The following is a 23,682-nucleotide window of genomic DNA, read 5'->3' as shown; positions in this document are numbered from 1 at the left end:
CTCCAGAAAGCGAACTATCCACCCGCAGAGGCTCTTTAGGGCAGGCGTCCGATCTGTCAAGAACATTCTTGATAGATTGGAAATGCCGGTTTTCAGCACATGCGCTGTGCATGCCTGAAACCGGCATTTCCGATGTCCCTACGGATGTGTACACAGCTCGTACACACCCGTAGGGATCGGAATATCCAGGCCATTATATTTAACCTTTGCAATAATTTAGGCAAATTAGAAAAATTGATTTTGAAGAAAATCGTGACATACTGAATTTTTAGACTCGCAAACAATGCTATTGATGCTGTGACTTTGAAGATTGGCATCTTCTAGAAATACAAATATTTTAACAATATTTACTTCTTAATAATTGTTTTTAATGGCACTACCTACAAAAATTAAAGTTATCCACATTTTTTCTGTTTGAGCATTTTCTTTTCTTAATGATATTATTTTACTGACATGTCAGAGATTTTATTGGGATTACATCCATGGAGAGCCTGAGGAAATTATTTATTTTATTCTAATTTTTTTAGAAACTGCTAAATACAGTGAGACAATCACATCTTAATAATGTAATATTCTGTATCTTAGATTAATCTCATTTTCAGTTTACACTATACGTTGCACATACTGTTCCTGTCACTATTCATTCCCACTCACACACAAACACTTGCACATACAGAGAAATTGTCTTACGAGTCCCAGAATAAAGCAGCAGCTTTAAAATGAGGCTGTGTAAAACAGTTTTCATGCTACCTTTTCCCCAGATCGTTAAAAGTCAGGAAATGTTACTAGAACAGGCACCTATGTAACAATCTCCATAAAATCTTGTCTCAATAAAATAATTACACATCAACATTCTAACAATGTGGGAAGATTTTACTGTGACAAAATAAATTGATGTTAGCAGATAAAAGTTTTATTACGTATTATTTAACAAGACTCCCTTCTTCGACCCACATTGTAACGTATCTCTTTTCTGTTCCAGTTTGCAGTTGTTAGACAGAGTGGACACAACATGAGTCAGTCAGGCTATTTTTAATAGTTCCAATATTGTACCATTGAATGACAGGACATGAATTCATACTCACTGTCATTCATGTGCTGAGTTCCTTTTTTGCTCACTAATTTTTTTCCCTCCCCTCCTTACCTCTCCAGAAGGTGTTGACTCCTTGCTAGGATATGGTTTCACAAACAACGGTAGTGCTCAAGTAATTTGTGCAAGTGGTCATCAATTGTATATGAGTATTGGAGTAAGTGGTGATATGCTATTTGACTGTGGTAGACATCATCGCTGAGCCTGATGCCTTGTTGACTTCACATCCACTTCCAGCAGGGTTCAATTTATAGCAGTCAAAGGGGAAACCTGGACAATCTTGTTCTCTCCCTACAGCAGGATTCTGAGGCCAATTCCAGTGCCTCAGCACCACCAACTTCCCCCCACCCCCACCCATTCCAGCTGAAATCAGCCAACTTAGCACAGAAATACTAAGGGGGCAAAATTGGGTCGCGCCCATGGGGGCGCTAACTTCACCGGGGCGTTACTTTCAGCGCCCTGAAAAAGTTAGCGTCCCCGCGCCCGAAATTCACCGCTAGCTACTGGAAGCGCCCCTCCTCCCTCTTGGGGCGCTGCGAGTGAATATCGCGGCGATGTGTGTTGCGGTACTGCAGGCCTTCCTCCCCTTATTAAAGGGGAAGGGCCTAGCGCAGCATGACCCAGCTGGGCCACCAGGGATCGGAGTGCTGGCAAAAGAGCCCGGCACTCAAAAGGAGTGTCGAGCTCATGGAGTGCAGCCAGCACCCCGCGGGGGGGCTTCACAGGAGGCTGGGGACAGCAACGAGGGCAGGTGCTGGCAGGCGACCAACAATAAAAATGGCCGCTCGGCCCCTTCCCTTGAATTTGCGCCACCCCGGCTGCAAGTACGCCCCCCTGACCCTGTCAGGCATTGCGTCCGGCGGTAAGTCAGGGGGCGCTACCGAAGATTGTGGCCGAGGCACGAGTGGGACGCTGCGCACGGCAATGACGTCATTGCCAGAGGTGCAGCGCCGCGGGGGTGCTATTGGCTACCGCCGCCGCTAACCTCCTGCTGAATTTCGCGGGAGGCATTAGCGGTATCGCGCCTGGGCGCGAGTTGCTTTGCGCCCCATTGGCGCCCTCTTAGGTCATTAACGGGAGGCGCAAATAAACCAAATTTTTCCCCCTAAGTTCCTAATCTCAGCCATGCTGCTGCTAGGAAATGCTAGACAGAGCAGATATTTCTTCTCAAGGATGGAGAAAGAAACAAATAGACAAAGTTATCCCTGAAACACTCTCATGCAATTCCTCATGGCCAATTTCAGAGCAATACGGATACAGGATGCTTAGAAGTTTGGCTGCTTGCCCTCTTGGCCAGGAATGGTGCATGGCATGTTGTGACCCGGGAAGGAGATTTTAAAATACTTTATAAAAGAGGGAATCTCACCAAAACAAAGTCTATCCAGATCAGTGAAACATGTTGTACTGCCTAGTTATGTAATGCTGATATATTATGTGTATATATTATGTTACTTTATTTAGGTGTGGGTCTCAAATTTCCTAGAGCACAGACACAAGACAAAATCTACGATTTATAGTGCCTTTGTGTTAACAGGACATCCATCTCCTCACTAAGTCAAAGCTGATGCATGGCAAAAGACGTTCTTAAAGAGAGATGCAGGTTTGAAAATAAATGAAAAAAATGGAGTATATATCGACACAAAAAGTGATTCGAAACAGATATCCAAGAAATTATAATGGTGAAAGGTTATATGTGAGAATACCATGCATGGTAACACTGAACAATTTTACACCTCCACAGTAATAATTGTGCTTTAAAAAAAAAACTTTCTTACTTTTAAACATAGTGGAAGAATTTAAATTTTTCTGCACCTTTGTAGTATAATTAGATTATCCAATCAATATTCAATTCATAGTTCACTGACAAAAGTTGCTCACAACCTCCTGTTTGTAGATTATGTTGTTATTAATTAGTTTTTCTTATGACGGTCAACATATCCCAGGCATATATGCTCTATTAATTCGTCATCAAGTAAACTCTATTTTATTCATTTAGTCCACGTTCTTGCTTTTTTTAAAGAAACTTAAAGTAGTAACAGTCCTTCTATTGCAAATTAACAATTCAAATATAGACTTGAAAAACTCAGTGTCCTGTCAATCCTGATTTTATTAAAACAAATTGTAGATTCTTAGAAGTATGGAGGTTCTTCAGATAAGCAACACCAAAATTAATTAATCTGAAGAACAATTTTTTTTAAACATTCTAGCAACTGGAGTTGTTTTTGCCAGTACTAAGAACAACTGAAATTGATGATAGTGTGCAATTATTCCTCACAGTAACCTGCCATCTAATATGCTAGATTTTTGTAAATATGAAGACAAAGGTGATCATGAAAATATTAAAAGATGTATTGATTAAGCTGGCTGAGGACGTTTATTCAGCACCATAACTACAGTCTACTTCAATAACCTCCTCATGTAAGAGAGATCACGGCTCTAAAACAGCAGTGAAACAGAGGTAATGTGGCAGTGTTCATACATGATAATGTTTATTTCAGTGCCATTAGTGTAAGATATAGTACATTGTGGATAGTAACAGTATGTACCAGAAAATAACAGAACAACAGATGGTAACAGAGCATATAATATAATAATGACAAAGTGTGCAATACAATATAAGAACATAAAAAATAGGAGCAGGAGTAGGCCATTCAATAAGATCATGGCTGATCTTCTACCTCAACTCCACTTTCCTGCCCTATCTCCATATCCCTTGATTCCCTTAATATCCAAAAATTTTGAATATGTTCAACGACTGAGCCTCCACAGCCCTCTGGGGTAGAGAATTCCAAAGATTCACCACCCTCTGAGTGAAGAAATTTCTCCTCATCTCAGTCCTAAATGGCCGACCCCTTATTCTGAGACTGTGACCACTGGTTCTAGACTCCCCAGCCAGGGGAAACATCCTCCCTGCATCTATCCTGTAAGAATTTTGTATGTTTCAATGAGATCACCTCTCATTCTTCTAAATTCTGGAGAATATAGGCCGAGTCTATTCAATCTCTCCTCATAGGACAATCCCCTCATTCCAGGAATCAGTCTAGTGAACCTTTGTTGCACTCCCTCTATGGCAAGTATATCCTTCCTTAGGTAAGGAGACCAAAACTGTACACAGTATTCCAGGTGTGATCTCACCAAGGCCCTATATAATTGCAGTAAGACTTCTTTACTCTTATACTTCGATCCCTTTGTAATGAAGGCTGACATAACATTTGCTTTCCTAATTGCTTGCATTTAACTTTCTGTGATTTGTGTACAAGGACACCCAGGTCGCTCTGCATACCAATATTTCCTAGTCTCTCATCTTTTAAAAAAAATTCTGCTTTTCTATTTTTCCTACCAAAGAGGATAACTTCACATTTCTCTGCATATTCCATCTGCCACGTTCTTGCCCACTCACTTAAACTGTCTATATCCCTTTGCAGCCTCTTTGCGCCCTCCTCGCAGCTTACTTTCCCACCTAGCTTTGTATCGTCAGCAAACTTGGATACATTACACTCGGTCCCCTCATCTAAGTCATTGATATAGATTGTAAATAGCTGAGGGCCAAGCACTGATCCTTGCGGTACGCCATTAGTTGCAGCCTGCCAGCCCAAAAATGACCCATTTATTCCTACTCTAATGACATTGTTATACACAGAGACAATGTTCGTGGACAGCATTCTCATGACCACATCCCTAATCCTAACAGACAGTGACACTTAGGATAAAGAGGACCGACATCTGGGTAATGTATAATGATGTTTGGGATAAACGGCAGTAGTACGCGGGGTAACGGGGTCTGACATTTGGAGTAACTAGTAGTGACACTCAGGGTAACAGGGACAGACATCTGAGGTAATGTGTACTGACACTAGGGGTAAAGGGCAGTGGCAGGCGGGGTAAAGGGTACGGGCACTAGGGGTAAAGGGCAAGCAGGGTAAAGGGCACGGGCACTCAGGGTAAAGGGCACAGGCACACAGGTTAAAGGGCAGTAGCAGCTGGGGTAAAGGGCACGGGCACTGGGGTAAAGGGAAAGCGGGGTAAAGGGCATGTGGGGTAAAGGGCAGTAACAAGTGGGGTAAAGGAAACGGGCACTAGGGGTAAAGGGCATGTGGGGTAAAAGGCACTTCGGGTAAAGGGGTTGGGGTAAAGGGCACAGGCGCTCAAGGTACAGGACACTTGGGGTAAAGGGCACAGGCACATGGGTTAAAGGGCAGTAGCAGGTGGGATATAGGACATGGGCACTAGGGGTAAAGGGCATGTGGGGTAAAAGGCGAGGGGTAAAGGGCACTTCGGGTAAAGGGATTGGGGTAAAGGGCACAGGCGCTTGGGGTAAAGGGCACAGGCGCTCAGGGTAAAGGGCACGGGCGCTCAGGGTAAAGGGCACTTGGGGTAAAGGGTGTGGGGTAAAGGGCACGGTGGCTCAGGGTAAAGGGCACGGGCGCTCGGGGTAAAGGGCACTTGGGGTAAAGGGCACGGGCGCTCGGGGTAAAGGACGCACATTCACATTCCGCCCGTTAACCGGCTCCAGGTACTCGGTTTGTAAACAATAATCCGATTAAAGGAGCAAACCGGCCGCAGTAACTTTTAGGTTATCTGGCTGGGTCTCGGACGGACTGAAAGTCAGGCGCCGCGGCCGGGTCGGTGCCGGCGGCTGCCGCCGCTTTCAGCACCTCGGGTAGCGGACAGCGACACTGAAGCCACAGTTTCACACGATGGCCCGGCCCGCCGGTACCCGCCGCCACCACTACCGCTCACCTCCTCAGAGGCGGCGACACTGCGGCCCTGTCGGCTGCTGGCAGCCGGGCCCTGAGAGCCAAGCAAGGCGAGCGAGGAGTGAGCGGCCCAGTCACCGCGAGCTGGGGTCCTTGTGGCCCACTTACCGTCAATCGCCATGATGCTGATGATCCATCCAGCCAAACTCTGCCACTGCCGCGGCCGGGGAGCGGCTTGCTGGAGTTGGTGGAGGAGGGAGAGGGGCCGGCGTCGCCACCGAGAAACACCGACACACACACATGGAACCTTCCAGGCCAGGCGCGCTCCCGCCGCCCAGTGCGCGCCCCCTCCCCCGCGCGTGCTCATCAGCAGGAGCCAGCGCGCCGCCTGCAACCCAGTGTGTGAGAGACAGAGAGGAGGGCAGATACAACAGTGTGTGTCAGAGAGAGAGAGACAGATACAACAGTGTGTGTGTGTCAGAAACAGAGGGGGGCAGATACAATAGTGTGTGTGAGAGATAGAGAGGGGGGCAGATACAACAGTGTGTGTGTCAGAAACAGAGGGGGGCAGATACAATAGTGTGTGTGTGAGAGAGAGAGAGAGAGAGGGGGCAGATACAATAGTGTGTGTGAGACAGAGAGGAGGGCAGATACAATAGTGTGTGTGTCAGAGAGAGAGAGAGAGGGGGGGCAGATACAACAGTGTGTGAGTGACAGAGAGGGGCAGATACAAGTGTGTATGTGGGGGAGCAAGAGAGACGGGCAGATACAACAGTGTGTGTGTGTGTGAGAGAGACAGAGAGGGGCAGATACAACAGTGTGTGAGTGACAGAGAGGGGCAGATACAAGTGTGTATGTGGGGGGGGGAAGAGAGAGACAGGGGCAGATACAACAGTGTGTGTGTGAGAGAAAGAGAGAGGGGCAGATACAACAATGTGTGAGTGACAGAGAGGGGCAGATACAAGTGTGTATGTGGGGGGGGAGAGAGACGGGCAAATACAATAGTGTGTGTGAGAGAGAGGGGCAGATACAACAGTGTCAGAGAGACGTGCCAGATATAACAGTGTTTTTATTTTTTCGTTCATGGGATGTGGGCGTGGCTGGCAAGGCCAGCATTTATTGCCCATCCCTAATTGCCCTTGAGAAAGTGGTGGTGAGCTGCCTTCCTTAACCGCTGCAGTCCATGCAGTGAAGGTACTCCCACAGTGCTGTTAGGGAGGGAGTTCCAGGATTTTGGCCCAGCGACGATGAGGGAACAGCGACATACTTCCAAGTCAGGATGGTGTGTGATGTGGAGGGAAACTTGAAGGTGGTGGTGTTCCCATGCGCCTGCTGCCCTTGTCCTTCTAGGTGGTAGAGGTTGCGGGTTTGGGAGGTGCTGCCGAAGAAGCCTTGGCGAGTGTGAGTGAGTGAGTGAGAGAGAGAGAGAGAGAGAGAGAGAGACGGACGGACGGGGCAGATACAACAGTGTGTGTGAGATAGGGGCAGATACAATAGTGTGTGTGAGAAAGAGAGAGGGGCAGATACAACAGTGTGTGAGAGATAGGAGCAGATACAACTTCAGTGTGTGTGAGACAGGCACTCTGCTATTTAAGAAGGGTGAGAGAGGGAAACTAGGGAATTATAGACCTGTTAGCCTAACATCTGTTGTCAGGAAATTACTAGAGTCTATAATTAAGGATAGAGTGACTGAACACCTAAAATTTTTCAGCTGATGTTATTTATATGGACTTCCAGAAGGCATTTGATAAAGTCCCTCATAAGAGACTGTTAGCTAAAGTTGGAGCTCATGGAATTGAAGGCAAACAATTGACCTGGTTAGGAAATTGGGTGACTGGCAGGAGTCAGAGAAGTAGGGATAATGGACAGGTACTCTAATTGGCAGGATGCGACTAGTGGTGTCTCGCCATGTTGGAGCCTCAACTATTCATCATATTTATTAACAATTAGATGATGGGATAGAAAGCCACACATCCAAGTTTGCCGATGACACAAAGATAGACGGCATTGTCAGCAGTATAGATGGAGGCATAAAATTTCGTAGAGATATTAATAGATTAAGTGAATGGGCAAAACTGTGGCAAATGGATTTCAATGTAGGCAAATATGAAATCATCCACTTTGGACCTAAAAAGGATAGAACAGAGTACTTTCTAAATGTAAAAAGCTAGAATCAGTGGATGTCCAAGAGACTTGGGGTCCAGGTACATAGATCATTCAAATTTCATGAACAAGTACAGAGAATAATTTTAAAAAAGACTAAAGGAATGCTGGCCTTTATATCTAGAGGATATACAAGGGGTAGAAGTTATGCTGCAGCTATACAAAACCCTGATTAGACCACACCTGGAGTATTGTGAGCAATGCTGGGCACCACACCTTAGGAAAGATATATTGGCCTTGGAGGCAGAACAGTGTAGATTTACCAGAATGATACCTGGACTCCAAGGGTTAAATTACAAAGAGAGATTACACAAATTAGGGTTGTATTCCCTGGAATTTAGAAGATTAAGGGGTGACTTGATCGAAGTTTTCAAGATATTAAGGGGAACAGATAGGGTAGATAGAGAGAAGCTATTTCTGTTGGTTGGAGAGTCTAGGACTAGGGGGCATAGTCTAAAAATTAGAGTCAGACCTTTCAAGAGTGAAATTAGGAAACACTTCTACACACAAAGGGTGGTAGAAGTTTGGAACTCTCTTCCGCAAATGGCAATTGATGCTAGATCAATTGTTAATTTTAAATCTGAGATTGATAGATTTTTGTTAACCAAAGGTATTGCGGGATATGAGGCAAAGGTGGGTATATGGAGTTAGGTCGCAGATCAACCATGATCTTAGTGAATGGCGGAACAGGCTCGAAGGGCTAAATGGCCTACTCCTGTTCCTATGTTCCTAGATACTTCAGTGTGTGTGTGAGAGAGAGAGATTGGTGCAGATGCAACTTCAGTATGCGCAAGATGGGGAGATACTTCAGTGTATGAGAGACAGGGACAGATAAAACTTCAGTGTGTGACAGAGAGAGATCGGGGCAAATACAGCTTCAGTGTGTGTAAGAGAGGGGAAGATGTAACTTCAGTGTGTAAGAGAGACAGATGCAACATCAGTGTGTATGACAGAGAGAGAAACGGCTGTGTACAACTTAAGTGTGTGTGACACAGAAAGAGAGAGACAGGCAGACACAACTTCAGTGTGTGAGAGAGAGACAGGTTGATGCGCTGTGTGTGTAACTGAAAGATGGGGCAGAAACAACCTCAATCTTTGCGTATGAGAGTGAGATGGGGAAAATGCAACCTCAATCTTTGTGTGTGTGTGTGAGAGAAAGAGAAAAGGACAGACACAACCTCAATATATGTGTGAGATCGAGAAACAGAGACAGATATAATCTTGTTCTCTGTGTGTGTGTGTGTGTGAGAGAGATGTACAGATACAGCCTCAGTCTCTGTGTGAGAGAAATACGGGAAGATATAACATGTATGTGTGAAAGAGGGAGACAGGCAGTTACAACCTTTGGGGGCACTTTTAATCCTACCCATTTGGCAGAAATCGGGCAGGTAGGTAGTTAAAATGCTCCGAGTTATCTACCTGCCCTGAAGCCACCAGGGTCCCACTATCTGAGATTTTAACCTGCTTTCCAGAACAGACAGAAAGCACATCTGTCCAAAGCTGGCAGGGTCAGTCTTTACATATGCCTGTCGGCTTCGCCCCCAGGCCAACCTGGGACAGGAGAGGATCAGCCCAAGAAGGGGCCAAAAAAGGTAAGTGTTTTTCTTTCCATTGTGGAGCCAGATGGAGCAAGAGTGCTCCTCTGGGCCCCATAAGGAAAGCTTAGGCCAGCCGAGCCTCGGACTCTCCGTATCCTTCCCGAACACGAGTCACATGTAAGATGCCCCTGATGCTATCTTGTGTCAGTGGTGTGATTTTTGCGTTGCTTCCAGCCAACTTTCCGCCCATTCCAGCCGAAACTCTCTTCCTCTTTTTACACAAGCTAACAACCCACTTACTTTCTTGACAGCAGTCAGGTATTGACTTGATGTCTTGAGAGATTTATGTACTATTTTCCCAGATGGTGTTCCTGGTTCATTTTCGACAGTATATTCCCTTTAATCCTATAATCCCTTTGATTATTTTGTATCCTGAAGTGCATGAAACTACAATAAATTACATAAGTATACTTTTAGAGATAATTTCTATAGTTTGTAACTTGAGAAATATGTTCTGAAGTGTTTGGCCAATTTTCAGCCCACCTTCCCAGTCAAAAGTCCCCCATAACTTGCTCCCAGCTTCTACAGTATTAATCACCCTTGGCATTTTTGTGTCATCCATAAATATTGAGGTAAGCCTATAAAATCTTCTTCCATAATATTGATAAAAACATTGAAGAATATCTTTCCCAACACTGAGCCCTGCAGGACCCGAATTTTCAACTCCTCTGCCGAGCAGGAACATGTGATTTAAAATAGCAGTGTAGTACTTCCCATCCCATTTCCTCCGATGTTTAGGTCACCGCAGTTTTTGGTGGGACCTTGAAACGGGCAACCCAGGCAGGCCCCCATCAGAAACAGGCCGATGCAAATTAGGGCTGTATGATGTCAATAGGACCCCAATGCGATTTTCAAATACCAATGGGCAGTACCATCGTTACTTGGCATTGAGCAGTCTAACCAGTATTCTTTAAAAGGACCATGTAGTGTATGTACCTTTAAGGGGAGAACTACTTTTTACAGCTCCTGTATACTGTAGTACCGGCAGTGACCACACCTGTATATAACCCTGAGTAGGGATCTGTACTGTTAGTTTTAGAGTAACCCTCATCCAGTAAACACCTGTTGATTGTTCCTCTGCAGTCTCTGTCTATTTATTGAAGGACACCATACATCAAGATTCACGGATTTAACATTGGCGACGAGTCGATTCGAACCTACCTGCAACTCTGCAGAAGAAGGCCGATTCCAGGGGCACGGGAGTCGACCATCCGGCGGAGACTCCAGCGTGACGGGCTGGCAGCAGGTACGGCGCAGACCCTTCCCGGACGGCGGCGGCTGGGGCCGACCGACGGCACAGGGGAAGGCCGAGCAGCGTCGACGGGGTAAGAGAGAGGGTAAAGCGCACAGGGCGCAGCCGGGGTTGAAGACCGAGCGGCGTCGACGGGAAAAAAAAAAAGAGAGAGGGTAGAGCGCACGGAGCACAGCCGGGGTTCAGGACCGAGCGGCGTCAACGAGAGAGGCGCGCAGGAAAACGCACAGAGCGCGGCCGGTGTTCAAGGACTGAGCAGCGTCCACGGGGGAAGAAAGGAAAGCATGGGAGATGCCATTTGAGCCGCAGCGGAGAAGAAGGGAGAGCGCGGGAGACGCCATTTTTGAGCCGCAGCGGAGAAGAAGGGAGTGCGCGGGAGACGCCATTTTTAGCCAGTCTAACCACACCCAGGGATGCCGAAGAGTGGCAGTGTCACAGCATTCGACAATGAAGTCGAAGATTGGGCGACATATGTAGAACGCATAGAAGTGTACTGCAAGGCGAATGAAGTGCCAGATGCCAGGAAAGCACTGGTATTGTTGAATTCCATGGGTGCAAAAACGTATGGCTTACTGCGAAACTTAGTAACCCCAGAGAAGCCAGTGGAAAAGGATTTTGAAAGCATAGTGGCAATCCTATAGGACCACTTAAACCCCACACCGCTGCTGATAGCAGAAAGATTTAAGTTTCACAAAAGGAACCAGCATAAAGACGAAAGTAATGCTGAGTATTTAACGGAACTGCGCAAGCTATCGAAACACTGCCAGTTTGGAACGGGACTAGCAGATACTTTAAGGGACAAGTTTGTGTATGGGCTTCAAAGTGAATGAACCCAGAAACGGCTTCTATCAGAAAAGGATCTTACGCTGGACAAGGCTTTCAGCATGGCAGTATCACTCGAAGCAGCCGCACGGGGCGCTGCAGAGATACAACGGAGACTGCAAGAATATGGCACAAATGAAATGTCATATGGAGCAGTGAAGTGTTATCGCTGCGGCAGAACAACACACAACCATAAAGATTGTTGGTTCAAGGACCAAGTGTGCAGACAGTGTGGAAAAGTAGGACGCATAGCAAGAGTCTGCAGGTCGGGAAAGAAAACCAGCAGCAAGAAATCTCCACAGGAGAAGTACAAAAAGGTACATAAGGTGACGGAGAGTAGTTCAGACGAACAGAAAAGTGATACAGACTCCGGAAGCAAGGAGCTGGGTTGTCTGAAACTACATAATGTAATCAAAATGGAGGTAGAAGAAGCCTCGAAACAGTACCTCACGATCAACACTCACAAAGGTCTCTACCAATACAGCCGGCTGGTGTTCGGGGTAGCATCAGCTCCGGCTATTTGGCAAAGGGCAATGGATCAAGTCCTGCAAGGGATTCCAGGGACCCAGTGTTATTTGGACAACATCCTGGTCACGGGCGAAAATGACAGTGATCACCTCGCCAACCTGGAGCAGGTGCTCACTAGATTGAAGGAATATGGGCTCCGAGCTAATCGCCACAAATGCGAGTTTTTCCAGAAGCAGATCTCGTATTGTGGCCACGTTATTGATGAAGAGGGGTTACATAAGTCCCCTGAAAAGATTGAGGCAGTAATCAAGGCTCCAGCACCGGAAAATGTGTCACAACTGAGGTCGTTCCTCGGGCTGGTGAACTACTACCATAAGTTCTTGCCGAATTTGTCTACAGTATTACACCCACTGAACACCCTACTGCAAACGGGGGTACCATGGAAGTGGAATGACGAATGTAAACGAGCTTATCCAGAAGTGCAAAGAATTGATCACATCAAAAGAGGTGTTGGCTCATTTCAACCCAGCACTACCAATTCAGTTGGCGTGTGATGCATCACCCTATGGTATTGGAGCGGTGCTGTCGCACAAATTCCCGGACGGCTCGGAGAGGCCAGTAGCCTTTGCCTCTCGGTTACTAACCTCAGCCGAGTGTAACTACGCCCAGATTGACAGGGAGGCCCTCAGCCTAGTGTGGGGAGTGAAAAAGTTCAACCACTATCTGCACAGGCAGAAGTTCACCTTGCTGACCGACCACCAACCACTTGTCTCCATCTTTAATCCAAAGAAGGGCGTTCCGGTGATGACTGCGCAACGGCTACAAAGATGGTCCCTTTTTCTAGGGGCAAACCAATATGAAATAGAGTATAAGGGCACGAAACAGCATGGAAACGCTGATGGGCTATCACGCCTGCCACTGCCTACTGCGGAGGAAGCACCAGCAGTGGACCCTGTTGAAATATTTTATTCGACTATAATTAAATGCTTGCCAGTAACTAACGCGGATATAGAGAAGGAGACCCGAAATGACCCGACACTGTCTCGGGTATATGACTTGACGGTGAAGGGATGGCCAACACATGGTGACTCACTGTTGCCAGCATTCTCATCCAGAAGGGAACAGCTGTCAGTATGCCAGGGGACCTTGATGTGTGGATCCCGAGTGGTAATTCCACCCAAGTTAAGGGAGAGAGTGCTCAATGAGCTTCACGAAGGCCATCTGGGAGGGGTGAAAATGAAAAGCCTTGCTAGGGCTTATGTGTGGTGGCCGGGGATCGATCAGCAAATCGAGGACCTGACAAAGAGCTGCTCAGGATGCCAGAAGGTCCAAAATGCACCACCACATGCCCCTCTACACCCATGGGAGTGGCCCTCCTCTCCATGGCAACGGGTGCATATTGATTTTGCTGGTCCATTCATGGAGTCAATGTTTTTAATAGCCGTGGATGCGCACTCGAAATGGCCTGAGGTGATCAAAATGTCCTCCACCACCACGGAGAAAACGATTGCAGTCCTACGGACCATATTTGCCAGGAACGGCTTGCCAGAGCAGATTTGCTCTGATAACGGACCACAGTTTGTGTCCGAAGAGTTTCGGAAATTTATGAAAAGGAATGGGGTAAGGCATTACACATCCGCCCCGTATCATCCAGCCACAAATGGATTGGCTGAGAGGTTCGTACAAACCTTTAAAAAGGCAGTAAGGGCCATGTGCGATGACGACATTCCACTGCAGCATAAGGTGGACAATTTCCTGTTAGCCTACAGAAATGCGACACATGCAGTCACCAACCAGACCCCGGCCATGATGTTCTTTAACCGAAGGTTGAGATCTCATCTGGATTTGCTTAGACCAAATGTACGAAGAGATGTTGAGAATAAGCAATTCCAGCACATCAATGAGAAGCCGACAAGGAGCTTCAATGTAGGGCAACCAGTCTTGGCCCGCGACTACCGAACAGAGAAATGGCAACTAGGAACGATATGCACACGGCAGGGGCCACTAATGTACACAGTGGATGTTGGGGAGAACATTGTGAGACGCCATGTCGACCAGATCCTAGAGTCACAGGAACGAGTCAACCCCATGTCTCGCGTACCTGGTAATGAACCCGACATACAGGTAGCATCTACCCCAGAAACAGTAGCATCGGAAGCTGATGAACCAACCGACGACAGGGGGCCAGAATCGCCTCCGCACCAAGAGCAAGACACTCCGGAAAGGCGCTATCCAGAAAGGATCAGGAAGCCGCCCCAAAGACTGAATTTATAAATAGACTATTTTCAGTTAATGTTGCATGTTAAAAGTGTTAATTGTTAAATGAATGTTATGGTACTGTTAATCTAAAAGGGGAGGAATTGTAGTGTATGTACCTTTTAAAGGGAGAACTACTTTTTACAGCTCCTGTATACTGTAGTGACCACACCTGTATATAACCCTGAGTAGGGATCTGTACTGTTAGTTTTAGAGTAACCCTCATCCAGTAAACACCTGTTGATTGTTCCTCCGCAGTCTCTCTCTATTTATTGAAGGACACCATACATCAAGATTCACGGATTTAACAGACCACTTTTAAGGAAAGCATTCAGAAAAGCACAGAGGTAAATTATATAATGATATTCGGGGGTCAGGAGGAGCATGCTCCTCCTGGTTCTGGCCCCACAGAAATCGACCCTAGTGGCCCTCCTTTGGGATCACATCCCTGAGTAATCTACCTGGACCAGATGGACTCTCTTGAATTTTCGCCCCCTACTATCAGCAAGCTACTCCAAATATATAAGAAGTTCATCGATGAAATGGCAATGAGGCCCGGCCATGAAATGCCACTTAATAAGATACCAGACAGTATCTCTCCAGTATCCTGGGATGAGTCACCCATCTCAGGAAAGGGGAGTGCAGTGGAAAAGATTTGTTTTAAGTATATTTAATGTGGCAACTCATTTCCATGGAGGTGGAGCAGCACGTGATAGAATACATTGTGAAAATTCATTGTGGCCCCAGGAGACATATCACATCTGCACAGTTACATCAGCGTGGAGCAAGTGTGATTCTAAAAATAGATGATAATTAATTGTATTGTGAAGTGCCCCATCTGTTGGAATATATCCAGTCCCTTGAGTATAAAGGGGCATTGTTGTCAAATTAAGCTTTTTCCAAGAAAATATAACATTTATATTAATGCACATTTTATCCAATCGCATCATTGTTGTATGTTGATATCATCTCGTCTCCATATATGCCAGTTTGTTTTGTTCTTTTATGTTAAAAGCAAACCATTGGACAAAGGTTTGCATTACAACAAACAGAGCAGTTGCTTGTTTGCAATTGTAACCTGCTACAGCGCAAACTTTTCCTCGGGAGCAATCATGGCCCCTTTGCAGCACAAGCCACTCCTGGTTGGTCCAGGAACTGAAGCTACCCACAAACCTTGCTAATCAAACAAGAGTGCCTTTTAAATTGACTGGTCTCACAGTGGAAAAAGCAGTAACTTAGAACGCTGTTGTTGAACAGTCTGTGACCATGGTGCCTGATGACACACAACAGCAACGTCAGTGTAGCCCATCTACTTTCACTATAGCCATTCAATACAAGTTTTCTTTTCTTAGCAAAGAGTTTGGGCAGAAATTAGACATTGTAGAAAATAAAAGAAGGTAAATCACATCTGGAAAATACTTCCTTTTGCAGTAAAATTCTCCTTTTAATTGGCATTTGGAAACAATGATGACACTATCTAAACATGCAACTAACATCAATTAATAGTAATTGGAGTTCATGTTTATCTGCTTTTGCTTATATACAGTGTCACCTTTGTATCATCTAAGGAAATTTTGAAAATATAAAGGTTCATGAGCAGTGCTGGAACTTCATGCACCTCCAAAGGAATGAGCTGAGCAAGGTCAGCTTAATATAATATTTTGACAATGCATTCAGTGTCTAATGCATGATGCAGTGGGAGTACCGGGGGTGGCAAGTCAACGGCTGTTCATTCAGCATCAGCAGGATTTTTTGAGGTTTAGTGGGTGGGGGGGCACAGGTGACAGGGTTGTTTTTATTTTTTCTTGAATTAGTGCCTCCCCTTCACTGCCAGTTCCAAACTACCCAGGTGCTCTAGTTGCATTATAGGGACACCCCCTATTTATTTTGGGGGCCTTGATGAGTCTTGCAGAGGTTTATGCATAGGCTTTCTGTCCTTGCATGGCCATTTTGGGGAGACACAGGCACCTCGGGTGTGTTACAGGCCTTCACGGCCGATAATATGGGGAATGGGCACCCGTTGTGCTGAAGCACATTGAGTATCCGCCATTGCATTATTAGCCCCTATATGCCCCTACTCAAAATGCAAGAACAATCTGAGATCTTGGGGTAAATTTCGTCTTCACTGCCTGGTTGGAAATCTAGTAGAGTAGATCACCCACCTGTTATAAAATCTGCCCAATATCCTATCCCAGACTATTCAGGAGTACTCCTGATACAGCCATGCCTCAGTTGGTAGCACTCACACCTGTGAATCAGAAGGTTGTGGGATCAAGTCTCACGCCAGAGATTTGAGCACACAAATCTAGGCTGACTAGCGCAGTACTAGGGAGTGCTTCACTGTCAGAGGCGCCGTCTTTCAGACGAGATTTTAAACCGAGCCCCCATCTGCTCTTTCAGGTGGACGTAAAAGATCCCATTGCACTATTTTGAAGAAGAGCAGGAGAGTTATCCCTGGTGTAACAACAGAAAATGCTGGAAAAACTCAGCAGGTCAGGCAACATCCGTGGAGAGAAATTTGAGTTGACGTTTCGGGTTGGACCCTTCTTCAAAACTGAAAAGAAAAGAAACTAGATCGGAGGCAGGGCTGCGATCGGACAAAAGAATAAAAGAAACAAAAGAAGTGAAAGAGATTAGAAGCTAGACGAGATAGTAATAGGCTGGGATTAGGTGTAAAGTGTACTGGCAGGGCAAGAGATAGCTGCCAGGTGTGAGAGAGAAACAAAAGGAAAGGGGGGGGGGGGGAAAGGAGTGGAACAATTACAAGAGAAAATGAAATGGGGGCCGAGCTTATGATCTGAAATTGTTGAACTCGATATTGAGTCCGGAAGGCTGCAGACTGCCTAATCGGAAGATGAGGTGCTGTTCCTCGAGTTTACGTTGAGCTTCCGTGGAACAATACAAGAGGCCAAGGACAGTGAGGTCCGAGTGGGAATGGAGCGGTGAATTAAAATGACAGGCGACCGGAAGCTCGGGGTCACCCTTACGGACTGAACGGAGGTGTTCCGCAAAGCGGTCACCCAATCTGCGTTTGGTCTCCCCAATGTAGAGGAGACCGCATCGTGAGCAGCGAATACAGTATACTAGATTGCGAGAAGTACAAGTAAATCGCTGTTTCACCTGGAAGGGGTGTTTGGGGCCCTGGACAGTGGGAAGGGGGGAGGTATAGGGGCAGGTGTTACATCTCCGCTTGCACGGGAAGGTGCCAGGCGAAGAGGAAGGGCTGTTTGGGGTGATAGAGGAGTGGACTAGGGTGTCTCGGAGGGAGCGGTCCCTGCGGAATGCTGAAAGGGGAGGGGAGGGGAAGATACGTTTGGTGGTGGGATCACTTTGGAGGTAGCAGAAATGCCGGAGGATGATCCGTTGAATATGGAGGCTGGTGGGGTGAAAGGTGAGGACAAGGGGAACCCTATCGTGGTTCCGGGAGGGAGGGGCAGGGGTGAGGGCAGAAGTGCGGGAGATAGAACTGACACGGTCGAGGGCAGTGTCAACCACAGTAGAGGGGAATCCTCGGTTGCGGAAAAAGGAAGACATGTCTGAAGCACTGGTGTGGAAGGTGGCGTCGTCGGAGCAGATACGGCGGAGGCGGAGAAACTGGGAGAATGGAATAGAGTCCTTACAGGAAGCGGGGTGGGAGGAAGTGTAATCCAGGTAGCTGTGGGAGTCAGTGGGCTTGTAGTAAATATTGGTCGATAACCTATCCCCAGAGATGGAGACGGAGAAGTCGAGGAAGGGAAGGGAAGAGTCCGAGATGGACCATGTGAAGGTGAGGGAAGGGTGGAAATTGGAGGCAAAGTGAATGAAATTGTCAAGTTCGGGGCGAGAGCAGGAAACGGCACCGATACAGTCATCAATGTATCGGAAAAAGAGGTGAGGGAGGGGACCCGAGTAGGACTGGAACAAAGATTGTTCCACATAGCCCACGAAAAGGCAGGCATAGCTAGGACCCATGCGGGTACCCATGGCAACACCTTTGATTTGGAGGAAATGAGTGGAGTTAAAGGAGAAGTTGTTCAATGTGAGAACAAGTTCAGCCAGGCGGAGGAGGGTCGTGGTGGATGGGGACTGGGCGGGCCTCTGTTCAAGGAAGAAGCGGAGCGCCCTCAGGCCATCCGGGTGGGGGATGGAGGTGTAGAGGGATTGTACGTCCATGGTGAAAAGGAAGCGGTTGGGGCCAGGAAACTGGAAACTGTTAAAGTGGCGGAGGGCGTCCGAAGAGTCGCGGATGTAGGTGGGAAGAGACTGGACAAGGGGAGAAAAGATAGCGTCAAGATAGGAAGAGATAAGTTCTGTCGGGCAAGAACAGGCTGAAACGATGGGTCTACCAGGGCAGTCCTGTTTGTGGATCTTGGGAAGGAGGTAGAAGCGGGCTGTGCGGGGTTGGGGAACTATGAGGTTTGTGGCAGCAGGGGGAAGATCTCCAGAGGAGATGAGGTCAGTGACAGTCTTGGAAACGGTGGTTTGATGTTCGGTAGTGGGGTCATGGTCCAGGTGGAGGTAGGAGGAGGTGTCGGAGAGTTGGCGTTCAGCTTCCGCTAGGTAGAGGTCAGTACGCCAAACAACAACAGCACCACCCTTGTCAGCGGGTTTAATGACAATGTCAGGGTTGGATCTAAGAGAATGGAGTGCTGCAAGTTCAGAGGGAGGTAGGTTGGAGTGAGTGAGGGGAGTAGAGAAATGGAGACGGCCGATGTCACGGCGGCAGTTAGCGATGAAAAGATCTAGAGAGGGTAAGAGGCCAGGGGGAGGGGTCCAGGTAGAACGGGAATTCTGCAAGCGGGAGAAAGGGTCAGTTATCCCTGGTGTCCTGGCCAATACTTATCCCTCAATCAACATCACTAAAACAGATTATCTGGTCATTATCACATGGCTGTTTGTTTGTTTGTGGGACCTTGCTGTGTGCGAATTGACTGCCGAATTCCCTACATTACAATGATGACTACACTTCAAAACTACTTCATTGGCTGTAAACTGCTTTGGGATGTCCTAAAAGACACTGTACAAATGCAAGTCTTTCTACTCCCTGCTAGAAATTAACACTGGCATTCGGGCCAAGCAAGTCGGGGCAGCTGCAGGCGTTTAAGTTCTGCAGCTACATGTCTGGCCTCAGTGATCAGGTCCTTCTGGCTGCCTGCAGAGCAGGCTCGAGGGGCTGCATGGCCTACTCTTGCTCCTAATTCTTATGTTCTTATGGAGATGTGCAGTTAGAAGGTTCCCCATTCAATCTGTAGATCCTGGGTGGCACACTGGATTAGGAATTCAGTGATTTGTAGTACCTTTTGTAGTTACCAAGTCTAATTAATTTTAAAAGAAATATATTTATTAATGCAATATGGTAGGTGGCTTCCCAATTAGAGCTCCATCTTCTCAGTATTTCCAAGGTCTGGCAATGATATCTCTTTAGACCTCTGGGAGCAGAAGTTAAGTAGATATTGCACTTCTCCACTGAAAGGCATGAGCTACTGGGCAACCGAAGCTGAACAATGAAGCATCATGTATTGTGTTTAACCTTGAATATGTGTAGAAGCAGAAGGTTCCAATTAGGAAACTAACCATTACACGGTGATTTTACTTTAAAAGTTCACTTAAAATATTACATAGAATTTACAACACAGAAACATGGCCTTTGGCCCGACTGATCTATGCCAGTGTTTATGTTCCACACAAGCTTCCTCCCACCCGGCTTCACCTAACCCTATCAGGATATCTTTAGAGGATGCAGGATTTTTTTCTGGCAAATGCTCAAAATTCCTGAGATAATTGAAATGGATCTACAGCTTGCTGACATAGACTATGAGGCCTATTTTGCAGCATCTCCTGTAAAAAAAAAAGATAAATGTGTACAATTATTTTCTTGGCAGTAGTAGAATTATTAACGAGACTGGAAATTGACTCCAGCAGCATTTAAACATATTCTTGATTTATAGCCTGCATGGAGTAAGATAAAAACTGTTGCTAAATTAATATATTGTATTTAAACGTATATTTTATGTCAACAAGTGCATTGGAATTATAAATTCCATAGTTTATTATTTTGCCGTGTTAGGTGTCTTTGGCAGATGAATAATTTGTTTACAGCCCCTGCAAATCACTGGGATGAATTCTGTCCATCTGTGTGAATAATGGTGCTAGATATCTTCCCTGACATAGATAACCAGCACCCATTCTTCTAGGTGTAGCTAATCTGGTCAGGCTCGACAGCTAACATTTAAATGACATCACTCACGATATCTGCATTCCACAGGATAGATTGCAGTTGGACTGCTGACAAAATGATGACTGTCAGGCTACTCAACCTGTTGGTTCAAGGCAGGTAAATTAGTTGATCGATCTGCAACTTAAATTAATGTGTTCTTCCCCTAAATACTCATAGGTCAGTCCCTGAAACACAAATGAAACTAACTGTAGTCAACCATGCAGCAGACCGGGCACAGTGTTGAGTCCTTGACTTACTATATGTGATATACCTATCAATTCATTCCATGAAAAGCGACGAGTTAAGATAGTAACTATAGGTTTTTATTGGCTAAATAACAGAGCCCACCCTTGTGGGTGATCGGTTCCAACAAGGAAGAATACTAGCCAAGCGGTCACCTTTATACCTGGGCAAGCAGGCGGAGCTACAGGAGCTGGATTTGGGGGAGTGGTGGGGGATAACGGTGGTATCTCAGGGGTGCCCGAGGGTGCGAGGTCTCGCAAGGAGCCTGTGTCCTCCCGCCCGTCTGGGTATGCCACATAGGCATACTGGGGGTTGGCATGCAGGAGGTTCACCCTCTCGACCAGGGGGTCCGTTTTATGGGTCGTCACGTGCTTCCGCAGCAGGACGGGCCCCGGAGAAGTCAGCCATGTTGGTAGCGAGGTTCCCGTAGTCGACTTCCTGGGGAAAACAAACATTTGCTCATGAGGGGTGGCGTTAATGGCGGTACAAAGCAGTGACCGGATGGAATGGAGCGCTGCCGGGAGGACTTCCTGCCAGTGAGAGGTTGGGAGGCCCTTAGACTTTAGGGCTAAGAGGACGGCCTTCCAAACTGTTGCGTTCTCTCTTTCCACCTGGCCGTTCCCCCGGGGGTTGTAGCTGGTGGTCCTGCTCGCAGCAATACCTCTCGCGAGCAGGAACTGGCGAAGTTCCTCGCTCATGAAGGATGAGCCCCGGTCGCTATGTATATAGTTCGGGAACCCGAACAAGGCGAAGAGGTCGTTCAGGCATTTGATGACCGTGGTACTGGTCATGTCTGGGCAGGGGATGGCAAAGGGGAAACGGGAGTACTCGTCAATAATGTTGAGGAAGTACACATTACGGTCAGAGGACGGGAGGGGCCCCTTAAAATCGATGCTCAAGCGCTCGAAGGGGTGGGTGGCCTTGATCAGGCTTGCTCTGTCCGGCCTATAGAAATGCGGTTTGCATTCGGCACAGGCTTGGCAGTTCCTGGTCATGGTCCTGACCTCCTCGATGGAGTAGGGCAGGTTGCGGGCCTTAATGAAGTGGTAAAGTCTAGTGACCCCGGGGTGGCAGAGGTCGTTGTGGAGGGTCCGCAGTCTATCAACTTGCGCGTTGGTGCATGTACCTCGTGATAGAGCATCTGGGGGCTCGTTGAGTTTACCAGGCCGGTACAAGATATCGTAATCGTAGGTGGAGAGCTCAATTCTCCACCTCAAGATCTTGTCATTCTTGATTTTGCCCCTCAGCTTGTTATTAAACATAAAAGCAACCGAACGCTGGTCGGTGAGGAGGGTAAATCATTTGCCTGCCAGGTAATGCCTCCAGCGTCGTACCGCTTCCACAATCGCCTGGGCCTCCTTCTCGACAGAAGAGTGTCGGATCTCAGGGCCCTGGAGGGTCCTTGAGAAGAAGGCCACAGGTCTCCCCGCCTGGTTAAGGGTTGCAGCTAGGGTGAAGTCGGATGCATCGCTCTCCACTTGGAAAGGGATGGACTCATCCACTGCGTGCATTGTGGCCTTCGCAATGTCTCCTTTTATGAGGGAGAAGGCTGCGTATGCTTCTGCTGTCAGGGGGAAGGAGGTGGACTTCATGAGGGGTCTGGCTTTGTCCGCATAATTGGGCACCCATTGGGCATAGTAAGCGAAGAGCCCCAGGGTTCTCTTCAGTGCCTTTTGACAGTGGGGAAGGGGAAGCTCCATGAGGGGGCGCATTCTTTCGGGGTCGGGGCCAATGACTCCGTTCTCTACTACGCAGCCGAGGATGGCAAGGCGCGAGGTGTTAAACATACATTTCTCCTTATTGTAAGTGAGATTCAGCCGTTGGGCCGTACGGAGGAATTTCTCCAGATTAACATCATGGTCCTGCTGGTCGTGGCCGCAGATGGTGACGTTATCTAGATAAGGAAACGTGGCCTGCAGCGCGTTCTGGTCAACCATCCGGTCCATCTCCCTTTGGAAGACCGAAACCCCGTTGGTGACGCCGAAGGGAACCCTAAGGAAGTGGTAGAGGCGGCCATTCGCCTTGAAGGCGGTATACTGGCGGTCCTCAGGGCGGATAGGGAGTTGGTGATAGGCCGACTTAAGGTCGATGGTGGAGAATACCCGGTACTGTGCAATCTGGTTGACCATATCAGATATGTGGGGAAGGGGGTATGCGTCCAGCTGGGTGTACCGGTTTATGGTTTGGCTGTAGTCGATGACCAGGCGGTGTTTATTGCCGGTCTTAACGACTACGACCTGGGCACGCCAGGGGCTGGTGCTCCCCTCGATGATGCCCTCCTTCAGGAGTCGCTGCACCTCAGAGCTAATAAAAGCTCTGTCCCCGGCGCTGTACCCCCTGCTCTTGGTAGCGACGGGTTTACAGTCGCGGGTGAGGTTAGCGAACAAGGAGGGGGGCGGGACTTTGAGAGTGGAGAGGCCGCAGGTGGTACGCGGCGGGCGGTTTAAAAACTGCTGGTTGTAGACTGAGTGGGGGGAGGGGTCCACCGTATGCCAAAGTGACACTTTGAAGGTGGCATTGGAAATCCAGCCCTAGTAGGACGGCAGCGCAGAGCTGGGGCAGGACGAGAAGTTTAAAGTTTTTATATTCCGTGCCCCTAACCGACAGGGTCACCACACAGTAGCCGCTGACGTCTGTTGAATGGGACTTCGACGCCATCGAGATCCGATGGCGCGTTGGCCGGACAGTGAGGGAGTAGCAGCGCACCGTGTCTGGGTGAATAAAACTCTCCGTGCTCCCGCTGTCGAACAGGCAGGTCGTGGCGAGGCCGTTTACTTCGATGTCCATCATGGACCTGGACAGATGATGCGGGAGAGCTTGGTCAAGCATGACGGAGGCCAGTGTATGGCTGAGTGAGCTGCTGTAGTCGGCAGGTGAGGCGGTGGTCGGGTCTGGAG

The 23,682-nt window shown here is 47.6% G+C and overlaps 1 protein-coding gene across 3 annotated transcripts in view; it reads right to left on the bottom strand.

Annotated features, from left to right (window-relative positions):
* The window catches only part of LOC147121110 (synaptotagmin-14-like), a 262,320-nt gene extending 256,184 nt beyond the window's left edge, over positions 1-6,136 (bottom strand). For all 3 annotated transcript variants that reach the window (XM_085980841.1, XM_085980846.1, XM_085980853.1), the window contains exon 1: positions 5,956-6,136. In XM_085980841.1, the coding sequence (XP_085836967.1) occupies positions 5,956-5,968 (13 nt within the window). In that variant the 5' untranslated portion in view covers positions 5,969-6,136. The remainder of the gene's footprint in view (positions 1-5,955) is intronic.
* Positions 6,137-23,682: the final 17,546 nt, after the last annotated feature.

This window comes from Somniosus microcephalus, chromosome 3, assembly GCF_052327205.1.
Source record: "Somniosus microcephalus isolate GS21.2 chromosome 3, FLI_Smic_1.0, whole genome shotgun sequence".
NCBI classification, from domain to species: Eukaryota; Metazoa; Chordata; class Chondrichthyes; order Squaliformes; family Somniosidae; genus Somniosus; species Somniosus microcephalus.
Note: the sequence above shows the minus strand (reverse complement) of the source record. Positions and strands in the feature narration are given on the sequence as shown.